This window comes from Pseudorasbora parva, chromosome 5 (genome assembly GCF_024679245.1).
Source record: "Pseudorasbora parva isolate DD20220531a chromosome 5, ASM2467924v1, whole genome shotgun sequence".
NCBI lineage: Eukaryota > Metazoa > Chordata > Actinopteri > Cypriniformes > Gobionidae > Pseudorasbora > Pseudorasbora parva.
Genome location: NC_090176.1, coordinates 18748546 through 18764075, shown reverse-complemented (window position 1 = coordinate 18764075; position 15530 = coordinate 18748546). Strand labels below are relative to the sequence as shown.

General features: G+C 38.6%; 1 protein-coding gene across 1 annotated transcript in view; it reads right to left on the bottom strand.

Moving 5' to 3' along the window:
• The window catches only part of col4a1 (collagen, type IV, alpha 1), a 92220-nt gene that overhangs the window by 48595 nt on the left and 28095 nt on the right, over window positions 1-15530 (bottom strand). Inside the window, exons 2-3 of the mRNA XM_067443426.1 lie at window positions 1921-1980; window positions 1499-1588 (exon numbers count right to left, since the gene is read on the bottom strand). Of these exons, the coding sequence (XP_067299527.1) occupies window positions 1499-1588; window positions 1921-1980 (150 nt within the window). The remainder of the gene's footprint in view (window positions 1-1498; window positions 1589-1920; window positions 1981-15530) is intronic.

Below are 15530 nucleotides of genomic sequence, written 5' to 3'. Positions count from 1 at the left end.
GTGATGTCTCCTGTCTCAGTCGAGAGTTCAGTGATGTCTCCTGTCTCAGTTGAGAGTCCAGTGACGTCTCCTGTCTCAGTCGAGAGTCCAGTGATGTCTCCTGTCTCAGTCGAGAGTCCAGTGATGTCTCCTGTCCCAGTCGAGAGTCCAGTGACATCTCCTGTCTCAGTCGAGAGTCCAGTGACTTCTCCTGTCTCAGTCGAGAGTCCATTGATGTCTCCTGTCTCAGTCGAGAGTTCAGTGATGTCTCCTGTCTCAGTCGAGAGTCCAGTAATATCTCCTGTCTCAGTCGAGCGTCCAGCGATCTCCTGTCCCAGTCAAGAGTCCAGTAACGTCCCCTGTCCCAGTCGAGAGTCCAATGACAACTTCTGTCCCAGTCAAGTGTCTGGCGATGTCTCCTGTCTTAGTCGAGCGTCCAGCGACATCTCCTGTTCCCGTCCAGCATCCAGCGACATCTCCTGTCCCAGTTGGGAGTGCAGCGACGTCTCCTGTCCTAGTCAAGAGTCCAGTAACGTCTCCTGTCCCAGTCGAGAGTCCAGTGACATCTCCTGTCCGAGTCGATAGTGCAGCGACATCTCATGTCCCAGTAAAGTGTCCAGTGATGCCTCCTGTTCCTGTCCAGCATCCGACGACATCTCCTGTCTCAGTAGTGTCCAGTTATGTCCCAGTTTGAGAGTCCAGCGATGTCTCCTGTCCCCGTCCAGCGCCCAGCAACGCCTCCTGTTCCAGTCGAGCGTCCAGCGACGTCTCCTGTCCCAGTCAAGCATCCAGCGATATCTCCCGTCCCTGTCCAGCGTGTTTTTTGCTCACAAAAAGTATTCTCGTTGCTTAATAAAATTAAGTTTGAACCAGTGGAATTACCTTTCTGGACCTTGAAAGTGTTCATAAAATAGCTGTCTATGGAGGGGTCAGCGAGCTCTTGGATTTCATCAAAAATATCCTTATTTGCATTCCGAAGTTGAACAAAGGTCTTACAGGTTTGGAACGACACAAGGGTGAGTAATTAATGATATAATTTTCATTTTTGGGTAAAATTACCCTTTAAATATTAGTGAATGTGGCAAAAATCTGAGATGTGACACCACACTTTCCATCTTTCCAGTGGGATTGCTGTAGTAAATATGGGTGTATGTGATATGTAGATCTGTCATTACGCTTGCTAAAGGTAATGATAGAAAAGTAGTATGTCCAATAGAATGAAGGCATTTGTGCACCAATTGTGACGTGCAAGAAGGCAGGATCTACAGAGAACAGTCAAAGCATTACAAGTATGCGTTCACAGAATGCATGAGGACTATAAAGACTTGAAGATATTTTAGGCCATTTAGAAATCTTGACTGGATGCTTTTTTAAGGTCCGAAAGGGGGTCCTAAGCAAAATCAGTTGAGAACCAATGCACTGCACTATGTACTAGAATACACACTCTTAAAAAAAGTAACTTTTGAATAGCAAATTGTCTTTTAAAATGACTTTAAAATCTAAAAGTACTGTACTTTACCTTTGGTCCCATTGGCCCTGGGGGGCCCTCGTGACCTTGCATTCCAGGAAATCCGACAAGGCCCATCAAACCAGGCAGCCCGACCTCACCCTAATACGGAATGACATAAGGTGATGGTTTAAAGGAAGAGAGTGTCAACTTTTCTTTATGAGCAGAATTTTTCACTTTGTACATTTCAAATGCATCTTATTGCTCATTCACATTCACTGCTGACCTTATATGTATGTTGTTAACAGAACCACACCACTAGATGGCGCAACAGATCCTTCGTTTTAGGATTAGTGCTCTGACATTATAAACTACATCAAAAAAATAATGAATGGCTCACACACTCAAGTGATTCATGTGATTACTGATTGTGTGTAAACTTCAAATATGCAAAACAGGTGAGATGTGCAGGGAGCAGAGGAAAACATACTCACCTTCGCCCCTTTAACACCACTGCAGTCACATCCACCACATGAAGACCCCGAGCATCCTCCCTGCAAGAGAGAAAATGTCAAGTTCCACTTTGATCCACTAGAAGGCAGTAAACACATGGCACTGGTATTATCAACAGGTTTTTAAAGGAATGTCTATCAAGGAGAGCTTTAGACTGAATCAGAGGTGACACGACACAATCATTTAAAAATAACAAAAGTATATCATATATATATATATATATATATATATATATATATATATATATATATATATATATATATATACAACTCATTCCATATATTTTGAAAAAAATTACATTACAGAGTATCAATAATGATCTAGGCAGGCTCACATTGTGCGGTTCTACCAGAGGCGGACAGTATTGAACTACTTTTACTTTCCAAGTAACTTTGTTTTTCAAGTGTATGGACTTTATCAGTGTTCTTCTTTGGAAAACTTTTACTTCACAACATTCCAAAACATAATATTATACTTTTTAATACATTTCATATTGAATATCATTTAATACTTAATTACATTAAAAATCTAGTACTGTATACTTTTACAAGCAAAAAAAGTACTACATTTTAAGTGTAATTAGGTATTAAAGGTAAGAAAACAACTTTTATTTATGAAATGTTGTGCAGTAAAAAGTATGACATTATTATGCTTTGGAATGCAGTGAAGTAAAAGTAAAAGTGAGTAGAAGGTAAAAATACTACACTACTGTCCGCCTTAAAATAACTCAGATATTTGAGATATTCATGCAATATCTGCTTATCTAATAATCTGTGGGTCTGCAGCAACCGTACCATTTTTAAGAACAGAGATGCAGACTACATACATTTTATCGAGCAATTTAACAAGCTATTTCATCTTCCAAAGCAGACAGTTAACCTGTTCTGCCTTTTTAATTTATTTTGTAAAATGATGCAATTTATTTATTATTCATTATTTTTTACTTGCTTTTCCTTATCAATTATTAATCCCTGTACTATATTGCAAGTGTATATTTGCATTTTTGCTTCATGTATATTTTTGTGATACATTTGCAATATTAATAAAAATAAATAAAAATAAAAACAGACTACACCACATAACCCAATTTAAAGGTGGATGCGACTTCACAAAGTACAACATCCTAGTTGATCCTGATTCCTGGAACAACATTTCAATCAACCAATCAGATCTGAGAAAGGTTCACAGTTAATGTCAAGTTTAGGCTTACAACAAAAGATGTTGATCCAGAAACATGTCTTACTTAGCAAAAAGGAAGCCGCAGTTTGGACTCATTCATACAATGTTGGGAAATAACTGACTTAACAATCCTGAAGCCACTAACTTGCCTACAATTTCAGTAAGCTTGACAATAGTTTAGTTGCTTCCAAAAGAGTGTAAACTTTTTCAGTAACAGTCTAGTTTTTTTCACATTTAGCTAATATTGTCTAATAAACAATATAGCTAGGGTTGCAATTATTATTATTTTTTTTGAAAGGTCCAGAATAGAGGTCCACATTTGCATTTTACTCTAATTTTGTGTCTCAGGAAAGATATAGTACTTCCATTTAATTTATTGAAAGGAAATGGTCAAGTCAAGTACACTGTTGTATACATTATCCTGTTTAGTATACTCTACTTAACATTTCAGCAAATGTAGTAGATCATCACGGTATTCCATACAGGGCTGTTGTCTCAGGCCCTGGGATGAGCTGAGATGGTTAAGGTTGACCCAGAAGAGTGTTTATTTACATATAAACATTGGTCAGTGACTGTACATAGAGCACTTAAATGTGATAAATAGAAGCTCAAGAATGACTTACAAGAACCAAAAAGGTTCATTCTTTCGTGTCACGGCAATGCGCATGGTTGAGCTTCCGTTTGCCAAAAATGAAGTGCTTTATGTATATTTGCTGATAATTTTTTTATATGAATGAAAGCCTAAATTCAACCATCTCTTCAGAAGACTTGGATTAAACCGCTTGACTCATATATTTATTTTACAATCTCTTCATGAACGTGTAGAAGTGAAGTGTCAGAGTTTGGGGTGAACAGGCTTCCAACTGATTTCATTAAAAATGTTTCGAAACTAAACAAAAGTCTTATGAGTTTGGAACGACATGAGAGCGAGTAAATGGTGACAGAATGTTCATTTTGGGGTGAACTAACCCTTTAATACACTGCATACTTCATAAATTGTAGAGAGTAGTATGTTATTATCGTACCAACGTTTTTATGATAAAACAGAGCTTGCTGCTTTGCACCATAACGATTGAATATGACTAAAACATCGTATGTACTTTAAGGTGAAAATTGTGTATAATAACTCAAGCCAAGACATTTATTTACAAGCTAACTGTTGTAAACACTGAAAATTATGACAAAAAACATGTACAAGAATCCCCACCTTCTCTCTCTCTCTCTCTCTCTCTCTCTCTCTCTCTCTCTCTCTCTCTCCCTCTCTCCCTCTCTCCCTCTTCATACAGTGTGTGTATGTTACCAAGAAGATAAAACAGGTAGTTGGCATGCATACATATTGTTTGGTCTATACTGATGGATTACAGATATCATGGAGATGGGGCTGTACATTCAAACAGAGGCATCATGCCAAGAATTTAACAGACCTGTTTTACTGTTAAGACCCAAATAAAGGCCTCTCTCTATATCACTAGATGGGCAGCTGGTCTATGATACTGGACCCTGGGAACCCATTTCTTCCATTCACGCATCCCTCTATCATTGCAGCCGTTCTCTCGCTCACGTGTGAGGCAGGCAGCCAAATGTCCGCACATCTGGAGAAGGAGAAGCAGGCCTGGCGTGGACTAGCACCAGCTGCCGGGGTCGGGCCTGAGACCACACCGCCCCCACCCGTGAGCCCTCCGAAAGGCCTAACTGAATCAGCATGTGAGTAAGGAGGACCATGAGAATCACTGCTTTCGGTCTCAAATATCGCCTCCGGCGTGACCCACTCTGGCCATTTCTACAAAAGCCCGCCATCCCTGGAGTGTAATTTCCGTATGTGAACAGAGCGAGCTCTGGCTATAATGTTAGATCTGACATCCCTAATGCAATTTCAGTGCCAATGAGAGGCATTCTTCCAGCAATTCACAGACAAGCTGACACAAATATATCCCTTTCTACAAGGGAACTGAATGTCTTGTAAGTAGAATGCCCACACACTATCCCGCCTGTTTTTGAACAGTTTAACACAGTGCTGACCTACTTCTGAAAAGTCTGCAGCTTCCAGCAACAAGCCAAACTTTGGCATTTCAGGACTGTTTTAAAGTATTTTTGTAGGGCACAAATGACATGTTTTGTTGTCAAAATTATGTTAGTATGAAAAGTGTATCCAACTATTTAAATAATACATCACTGTAATATGTTAAATTGATATTACAAACATGTATTATTAACTTATTGAAAATACCAACATAATATTTAGTGACAACCAAGAAATAACAAATTTGGGCTGTTTTTTTGCAGCAGCAAGGTCCAATTTCCACAATAATAATAATAATAATACATTTTTTAAAAAAAAAAATCAGAAAAACTCTGATACCAAATATTACCTTATTTAATAAATATTTTTATATAATAAACCTAAAAAATCCGCAACATTAAATTTTTATAATAAGATAATTGATGTGGGCCTTGTTAATGGTTGTTCTAGTATGATTTATTTAGTTGATGTATATTTTTTGTTTATATAGTTTCTTTATACTTCATTTTATTTTGAAATATGACATTTTTATGTAATTATTTACTAACCAAATAAAAATAAAATTCATCATATCAGCGTTTCGACCACATGGATCCGGTGTTATTTGGGAGCATGAAACTGATTTTTTTTTTTTTTACCGGGTCCCAGAGTGGATAAATCTGAAACTGTCACACTTGCGTTTTCGTGTGTACACCCAATCCATATATTTTGTGAAACGATGATGTTACAACTACAGGCACTGGGCATGTGCACATCAATATTGTGTCATTTAGTTACTGTTTGCGTTATTGTAAGGCTAGGCTTAGGGCTGGGGTAGGTGCAGGCGTTAATAAAACAATCTGGTAAGTTATTTTATTGTGTCGTTTTGAGTTGGTTTTAGCAGTTTCATGTGTACGAGATGAGGGTGGAAAAAGATTGTGTGGATGTGACCTTAGTATACTTAATATCTGTTAACACTTTATTTTGATGCTCTCCCAACAGACATTCTAAAGACTAAGTAACTTTGCAACTACATGTCAACTTGAAGCCTAACACCTAACACTAACTAAACAGTATACTAATACTCTAATGAGAGTTAGTTGGCATGTAGTTGCAAACTTAATTGTGTCAACAGAATGTCTAAAGTGGAAATAGTGTAACCTAAGTTATTTTCTAGTATCTATATAGTACTGTATTCATCATAAAAGACTCTATCAACTTCTCTTTTCTGTTTCACCCAGTTAGAAATAACCAGCAGATCTCTGAAGGCCAAAGTCAGGTCTGCTAGGGATCAGACATTCCTCTTTCTCCAACGCGTGACTGAGGTCAGATCCCGCCTGCCGTCATGCATGCGTAGCCTGATCTCCGCACATGTGTATATGTTGCTTTATCGTTCTAATGTATGTTTTAGCACTCAGAGATCCTGAGATAACTATCGCCCAGTTCAGCTTGCTTCTTCATCTTCTAGATCACCAGAGCAGGGGAACTGCTTTGAAATGGGAATTTTGTTTTTTCTTCCCAGGTCAGTCTTGCATCCCAACAAACCCAAACATGACATGAGCAGAAAAATAGCAAAAGCAGACAAGAGTGCTGATAAAACTCTTAAAAGGTGATGTTTTTATTTTGTTGTGCTTAAATGTCCTTGCTTTCAAAGACATTATTGTGAGATGTTGTGTTTGCTGGCCCGTGATACATAAACCGTCTCTCTTCTGGTTTTGTCTAGAGCGTCTCTGCATTGCTCTCAGAGCAAACAACCCATGAAAGGGTGAAAAATGAATCAGGCGTGAAAACACAAAGACACAACTTGTCCTCGCCTTTACTTTTGTGCTGGTTTAAAGAACAGTACAAAAAGTGAGATGAGATCTGTTTCTTAAACCTAATGTAGTTTCCTTGGCTTTTAGAATAATAATTTGTTAATATTTTGGAATGAACGAATTTGATAATTAGTTTCAGGCTTTGACAGATTGTATATTAAACATGTATTTCTGAATGAGCTATGATTTTTAGGCTCTTTGAGGCAGAAACATATACAAACACTAGACTGATTTATTTCCCATGAATGCATGGAAACAAATGATTAATCAATTAAAACGAACTGATTTGAATTGCTTATTTTGATGTGTGCATGCCAGTTTCCATTTCTAACATTTGTTTTTCTTCTCTTGCCCTCCCTTGTGCATTTTGTGTTCTCATAGATGTCACAAAAATATGTGAACTATAAAACAATCTACTATATTTTAGTTTGATGTTTTTTATTTAACATTTTGTATATTTTTGGTCTTAAACTCGTAAATGTTGAATGCTTTGGAGTACAGACATAAGTTTGATCTCTTTTGAAAAAAATATACTTGGCTGAAGTGAAAACAGTAAGGTGAAATGAAGCAAAAAAAAAGTTGTAGAAGTTTGTTTATTATTATTTTAAAAAATGACATTAATACATAAACTGGATGACATTTCAATAGCTTTCAGTAAGACTTTGTTTGGGTTCCGATAAAAAAATGTGGGGAAAAAACAAGCCTAAAATGACCAAAGAACATTAGAGGGTTAAGTTTATACTAACTTAATTTTGTTACATTTTTCAGAAAACAAAACTTAATATCTTATAACATCATGTTCCTCAGGGTATTGATTTAAGATATGTTCTTCAAGAAAAAAAAGAAGAAAAAAAATGCATTCTGCAAATCAGCCTGGATGTGCTAAATTTGTGGGTAAATGATCCTGCGTGACCAAAAAGCTGTCTAAACATCTGGAGCAGACATTTATTTTAGACAAATCAGCATGTGTGCATTCTCTTTAGAGTCTGAAGACATCTTGAATGTAAAATCAAGCAGATCTTCAAAAGATAAAGGTGAAGGAAGAGTGGGAAGTCCACATGCAATTAAAATGTGCAGGGAGGGTGTTTTAGGAGGGAGCATTTAGAGGCCACTTTGAGGCGCTCTCGGTATTTTAACTTAATGAGTGCAGATAGCAAGAGCAGGGGAGTGTTAAATAATCAAAAAGATTGTGAAATTAAGCCCCTAAATCCCTGAGGTACAAACAGTTTGGGTGGATTCTGTCAGTTTGGCTTCCTTCCATGTGTATTTCAGCACTGAGAAGCTAACACAGTCTTTCTTTTACTTAAACAGCGTGGAAGACAGATGTAATGTGTAATGTATGTAAGAACGAGAGAGAGAGAGAAACAGCCTGTGTCGTGTGTCATGCTGGCCTGTCTATTTGACAGGATACAGCAGTGGAAAGATGGAAAACTGATACCAACTGTCCAGTAAAACTAACAGTTAGTGTATAAAAGAATCCATGTCATATACATTATGTAACATGTCTTGATGATGCGACGGCAGTCATATTGCGCCAGAACGCCCACTACACTGGAGCTGATTGGTGAAGAGGAGACGGAGTGATGAAGCCTATCAGTATATGGGGATGATTAGGAGGCAATGATGGACAGAGAACAATGGGCAAATATGGCCAGGAATACACCCCTACTCTAGCCTGACGTGGTCATACTCAGAATATGAGTCTGAAACTGCTCCATTGGGCTGTGATTATGGGGCGTGTTTCAACCGAACCAGGAAAGACATCAATTGGATAGACCTACAACCAATCAGAGCAACGAAGCGACGCATTGTCAAATGTCAACAGAGTTCATCCGCACAGTGTTGCCAAGTCTGCGTTCTTTTCCCCTGCGTGTTGTTTTCTATGTGAAGCGACTATTATGTGATATATAGACCCATGAGTGTGAATTTTAGCAGGCATCCATGCCAAAATAACACACATTTTACCCCCCAAACCCCATTTTTTCCCCGAAGAACCCCCCCCGAGAAGCTATTGTTTAGGGCCAGTAGTTGGCGGGTTTTGTTGTAAAAACTTGGCAACCCTGTCTGCACGCGCGCTGGTATCAGGCTGGAATACACGATCTTTGCCGGTGTTGTAAAAAGATAAAAGAATTTAATGATACACAGAGCACTTACCCAACATGATCATCATTTCTGAGGGAAATTGTGAAGGTGATGCAGATACAAACAAGCTCTCCGTTCAGGATTCGAAAAAAATATAATCCAAGCCCCTTTGATGACGTGCATGATTACGTTACTGTTTATCATCTGTCCGTCATCGCCTAAAGCCCGCCCTGATGATTTCATTGGTCCGAACAGTTTCTGTTCAGGGGTAATTACTCCTCTATGGAGCAAGGCCAGACCGAACTGCCCGACCTAAACATTTTGTGGGCGGGGCTAAGTTCGGCTGGCATCCAGGCTACCCCTACTCTTTCTCAAAGGACATCCTGGGTTATTAAATGACCACAGAGAGTCAGGACCTCAGTTTAACATCTCATCTGAAGGACAGTGCTTGTTAGAGTACAGTGTCCCAATCACTATACTGGGGTGTTGGGGCCCACACAGACCAGAGGGTGAGCGGCCCCTGATGGCCTCACTAACACCTCTTCCAGCAGCTACCTAGTTTTTTCCCAGTTTGTCTCCCATCCAGGTACTGACCAGGCTCAACCCTGCTTAGCTTCAATGGGAAACTAGTCTTGGGCTACAGGGTGATATGGCTGCCGACAAGGTTTATGTTAACACGGTCAGTTTTTGGGATTGACAACATCATTAACTTACAGGTGGGGGTCACAAAATGTTACGTTTACACAGCAGCTTGCAGTAGCGTCTCAAATGCTGCCTGTAAGAACGTGTTTTGACAGATTTGAATGCAGAAATGACGGGAAGCTTCACAACATCGCTTCAGTCGCGTAGTAAAGTGGATTTCCACGGTCACTACTGTCACAGGACTGCACCAAATCATACCAAAGTGTGTTTTTGACGGAGCGGTCCCAACGATAAAGGTTCGGTCCTGCTTTGGAAGCAGGCGGTGAGAAAAACTGCTTCAAATGTCTGTGCTGTTGGCTATCGTCGCGTGAGTAAACATCAGTAATCGACACGATCGCAAGCTGCGTCATTCAAATGTGCTAACTGACTTCATTGTTGTTCTATGTATAACGTTACACTAGTCCGACGTGCAAAACCGTTTTGCTTGCTACTGCTAAGGTTTAGTCGCATACAATAGTCCATAAACTGAATCATGTCCTCATAAACTGCGAGTAAACACAAACAAATGTTGACATACCACAGAGACGGACGTCCTGCTGTTGCTATTTCTCCTGTTCAATTTATTTCAGCCTCCGGATCTGATTCTGGATCATATATCTATTAGCTGAGATCGATAGCCATGGGTTTCTCCACGCTTACAGACGTCACCACTTTGTGCGCACTCGTCATTCTTTAGCTCCGCCCACACGATACGCCTCCAGGCTCTCTTTTTTTTCCGGAAAGACTCGGTACAGGCTATATTTAATTTATAAATATAATAAAACTAAAGACTTTTCGGAGATATGAAGGATGCAATACTACTCTATAGGTACTCAAGATTGACATGAGATTGACTGAAACTGAGTGCCCCCCCCCCCCCTTAAGGTTTGGAAATCTACAACAGCATGATTATGAGCATTAAAGATGCATCTAGAATGAGCATGATCTCCTAAAACCAGTGCTTTTCAACAAAAGGGCCTTAGCAAACTTCTGGGGGCCACAATAGCTGCGTTTCTAGCCAGGGCTTTCAACAGGCCGGGCTTGGCTAATAGCATCAGACCTGTAGCACAGAGCCCAAAACCACGCTGTGTTTCCACCACCGGGCCAGAAACTCTGCACCGCTTCACTAAATCCCGCCCGTAAGACACCTCTCAGGAACAACGTCACACAAACCCATCATTTCAGCAACAAATGGAAGTTTTATCAGAAAATGAATCAGAAAGAAATCACTGGAAACTATAAGATCGGAAAACCAACATGATGAAAGCGGCTGTTTGTTGGCATTTGTGGTTGTTTACTTAAAGATTTAAAACCCAAGCATCAATGTTTTAACAGAGTTGTATGATAATATCGAATATATTGATCATAATACATTAATTTGTCGAGATTACACATTAGTCGCACTGTCACAGAAATAAAGTGGTATTTACCGTTATTTCACAAAAGAAAGAGGATGACTTATTCAGTCTGTTATATACAATATACTGTTTGTGTTTACCATGAGAGAGTTTATCACATTTAAAAAGAACAATCACTTCTACATATTTTCCAACAAGAATACGACCTGAGCAGCTTAGCACTCTCTCCAGTGACAGTTCCAGACCCAGTACAGTTATTTTCAGTCAGACACTCCCAAAAACCTGAGTTACTTTATTATATGACAAATGCTGAGCTAAATATGCACAGTCCGGTATAAAGAGACGAGACGCACTGGCTTGTGATAGTCTATATGATATGTCTGATTTCTTCAAGCAGTTGTATTTACCACGTGTACTATGGGAATGGTTAGCGCAAACAGTCTTTTGCACGGCATATAAAAATCTCTGCCTTTTATGGTGATCAGAATCCTCATCGGATCACAAACAGAAGTTATTTAAAAACTCGCTGCTGTCTGAAAGTGAGTTTTGGGCTAAAATGATTTAAAAGTCTATAATGCTGAAATCACAGGGGTTGTATGCTGGTTTAAAACTGTCCACACATGCCACGATGATGAAACTTTGTGTATTAAAAAATCTCTGGCTATTACTGAACATTTATTTAACAATAACAAAAGTATATTTCTTACTTAAGTTTATATTTTGTTTATAAGACAAATCTGATTTTATTGTAATCTTATATCTGTTATTTAACAGTTGAGATCATTTTTTAATGCTGATCTAACAGCAGAAGACACAAGCCGTGGTTTAAATCCCAGTTGTGGAGGTGGGACATGTTTTTACACTGCGTTACAATGAGCTCCTATTAGAACTACCCTATAATAAATATTTTATACTTGTATTAATTATTTTGAGAAAAAAAAAACATGAGAAAAAGGTAAATAATGACTGATAGTCAATGGTAAGAAATTATTCATTATTATTATGTGTTGAACTATGCTGTATAGCTTAGCGATGTGTTTGCTGTCAAACTCAATTTTTAAAATATTTGTAATGAATAAAAATGCAATTATTTTATTTTTAAAAGTTAATAATTGTATTTTATTGACAAAATATGTTATTTGATTATATCAGATAACATTTTAAACTGTCTTGGTCTTAAATTTGGTTTTGTTACAATGTTCCCCTCACATGTTACAATGTACACCACCTATGGGGCACGTTCTCACATTTCCCTTCCATCTTTCGGAGTAAATCAAGAAAAAAGTATACACTGCATTAATGAAAGAAAACCACATATTTGTAGTAGAAATGTGTGAAATTAATGTGGGAACAATAAATACTCTGAATCCCGAGTGGATTTACACAAACTGCCTGGTCCTCTACCAGACTGCACGTCTACTCGTACATTTAATTTGTACAGCGAGTCTGGCCACTCTCCACTGACAAGCATTAACTTCCTTGATGGCGGGTACTCTGTTGAAGTTTAAAACTATTGGATCTGCCCAGAGCCACTCTGGATCTGCCATAACCAATCGCAAACGTTTGGTCATGACTCGTGAAGTATGTCATCTCAAACCATAGACTTTAGCGCACAACATTAACATCATCGTTCTCAGCCACTCCCTCTGTTCGCTGATTGGACCGGTTAAAATTTATTCTGAGAAAACACACAAATATTACTAAAGCTTTAACTAAAATTCAAGTGCAAACTGAAATGATAAAATTGAATTTAAAATAAACTCATGCGGTATTACGGTGAGTAAATTATTGATATTTTTAATTTTATTATTATTATTATTTTTTGCATGGGTGGGTGGTGGGGTGAACTATATTCCTTTAAAATAAATTCTCCTCTCACGGTTCAATGTGTAATTTGTAGTTTGATTTTAACATCGCTGTGCTTGTGTCCGATGCGAGTCTTACGTAAATATTTCCTGCAGTTTAAACGTGTAGAACCCTTTATTGAAGATTGCCTGATTACTTTGGTGACTTATCGGGTGGGTCGTTTATCAGAGTATTGTTTTTGTTTTTGTTTGCTAAAGCAACAACAACTAAAAAAATGCTTTCCTGTTGGTGCCCTGCCAACTGTAACATTCAATCTCTCTCGCTTCTCGTATCTGTAAAGTTTAAGGGTGCTTCCTTCCTTTACAGATAGACAAGCAATGAGAGAAACACAGTGATAAATGTGTTAACCCTTCGTATGTTCAGTACATTGACATTTGCAATATGATGTGTGAATGTCCGGTCTTTATCTCTCACACACCATAACAGGGCAGCAAAATCAGGCTTGCAGCAAGACATTCCTGTCAACAGACCTCCGATTACAGTTGCCATATGGAGGCCGTTAAGATAGTGTTACCGCATTAAACAGGGCTCTGCTAAAGATGTCATTAGCATGGAAAAGCTAAGTGCAACATTTTAGGTTTAAGGTGGAAACTGAGGCTGTGAAACACTAAAACTGCCCATAAAAGTAACAGTCAGAGTTTAGAGTGTGAGAAACTAGGCCATGCTCCTAATATGGAGTAGTAGGACTGAAGTGACCATAAAGCATGACCGTTATGCAAAGTGAATTGGGATGATATAATGTTTCATCGCATTTTATTTAAAGATGAAATAAAATCATGGGCGGTTTGTGTCTCAATCCATTTTAATTCATTTGTGTTTGTTCCAGTCCAGTCACACATTTGGGGGGGTACTCTGGGTTCGGGCCAAGTTCGAGCTCGAATCCCTCCCCCCGGACAGCACGCCAAATACGCATTTATATTACTCTATATAATTATATGTAAGTGTGAACTCGTGAATACTAGTATCCCAGCTCCTGCCACCGAAAAACATCCCCACAGCATGATGCTGCCACCACCATGATTTACTGTAGGGATAGTATTGGCCAGGTGATGAGCAGTACCTGGTTTCCTCCAGACATGATGCTTGCCATTCAGGCAAAAGATTTCAATCTTTGTTTAATCAGACCAGATCATTTTGTTTATCATGGTCTAGGGCTGTCAACGAATACTCTAAATTTGAATATATATTTGAATAGTTAAAAAAAAAAAAAAATTCGAAGGTGAAAATTTATATTCAATTTTTTTTTTTTTTTTAAGTGGGAAAAAACTGCCCACGGTAGTAGAGGCGTGGATGTCTGCTTTGCAAGTGGGTGCGCTCAAGAGGGTTCAGGGACCGGTCACAGGAGTCGCACTGTCAGGCACAGCGTCAATGCTGAAAGTTGACGTGTCTTGCATGGAAGATGGCACAAAAGTGAAGAGAAAGATATTTTAAAGAGTTTTTTCTGGAAGTACTTTGGATTTTATTCAGTAGGAGGTCAAATTGTTAAGCCGTGAGAAAGTTGTATGCAAGCTATGTAAGATACAGTTAACACACAATGCCTCATTTTATTTACCGTTAAACAGAAACATTACTAAAGTGTAGGCTACTGTACTGAATGAATAGATATTACATGAATAAAGAATAAAGTCACTGCTTCACTATTGGGTTCTTGGTCACCTCTCTGACTAAGGCCCTTCTTCCCCGATCACTCAGTTTGGCCGAACATCCAGCTCTAGGAAGAGTCCTTTCCTTTACCCTTCCCCAGATCTGTGCCTCAATATAATCCTGTCTCGGAGGCCTACACACAATTCCTTGGACTTCTTGGCTTGGTTTGTGCTTTGACATGCACTGTTTAAATGTGTGTGATTTTGTATGGACAGGTGTGTGCCTTTCGAAATCCTGTCCAATCAACTGAATTTACCACAGGTGGAATCCAATCAAGTTCAGTGGAAACAGGATGTAATTTTGGAGCTCAATTTCAAATGTCATGGCGAAGGCTATGAATACCTAAGTACATGTGATTTTTCATTTTTTAAATTTTAATAAATTTGCAAAGATTTCAAACAAAATTCTTTCATGTTATAATTATGGGGTATTGTTTGTAGATTCAGAAAACAAGGCTGTAGATAAAATATTAATTAAGCACATTATGTACAACAGATTTTTCATCTATTAATCTTAATCATTTAGAAGGCCTCATGAATGGCCTTGTGTATCAAATATAATAGAGTAGGCTTAAAGGGTTAAACAGCTTGCATAAAAAATGTCCAAAGGATGCGTCCTACCACTACTTCCTCTTTGTTCCATCCAGGATTGTAACATCCTATATTAACAGGAAGACAATTTCCTGGCCAATCCTGATTCATTGATTCCTGATTCCCTTGACAAAAGACTCTAATCTGGATCTACTAGTGCAGCCAAGAGAACCGCCAGTGAGAAAAACGTCTCTATAGCAAAGAGAATCGAAGGAAATCTGGTGATTCAGCTTTGGGATCATCCCATTTTAGATTAAATCACTACTCCTCATTTGCGCCATTGTTGTAAGGTTGCTAACATCTGTGTACATCTGTATTGTGATCCACTCTTGGCATTACAGCAGTGTGGTCAAAAGGACTTTTCTCACAGCTGCCTAC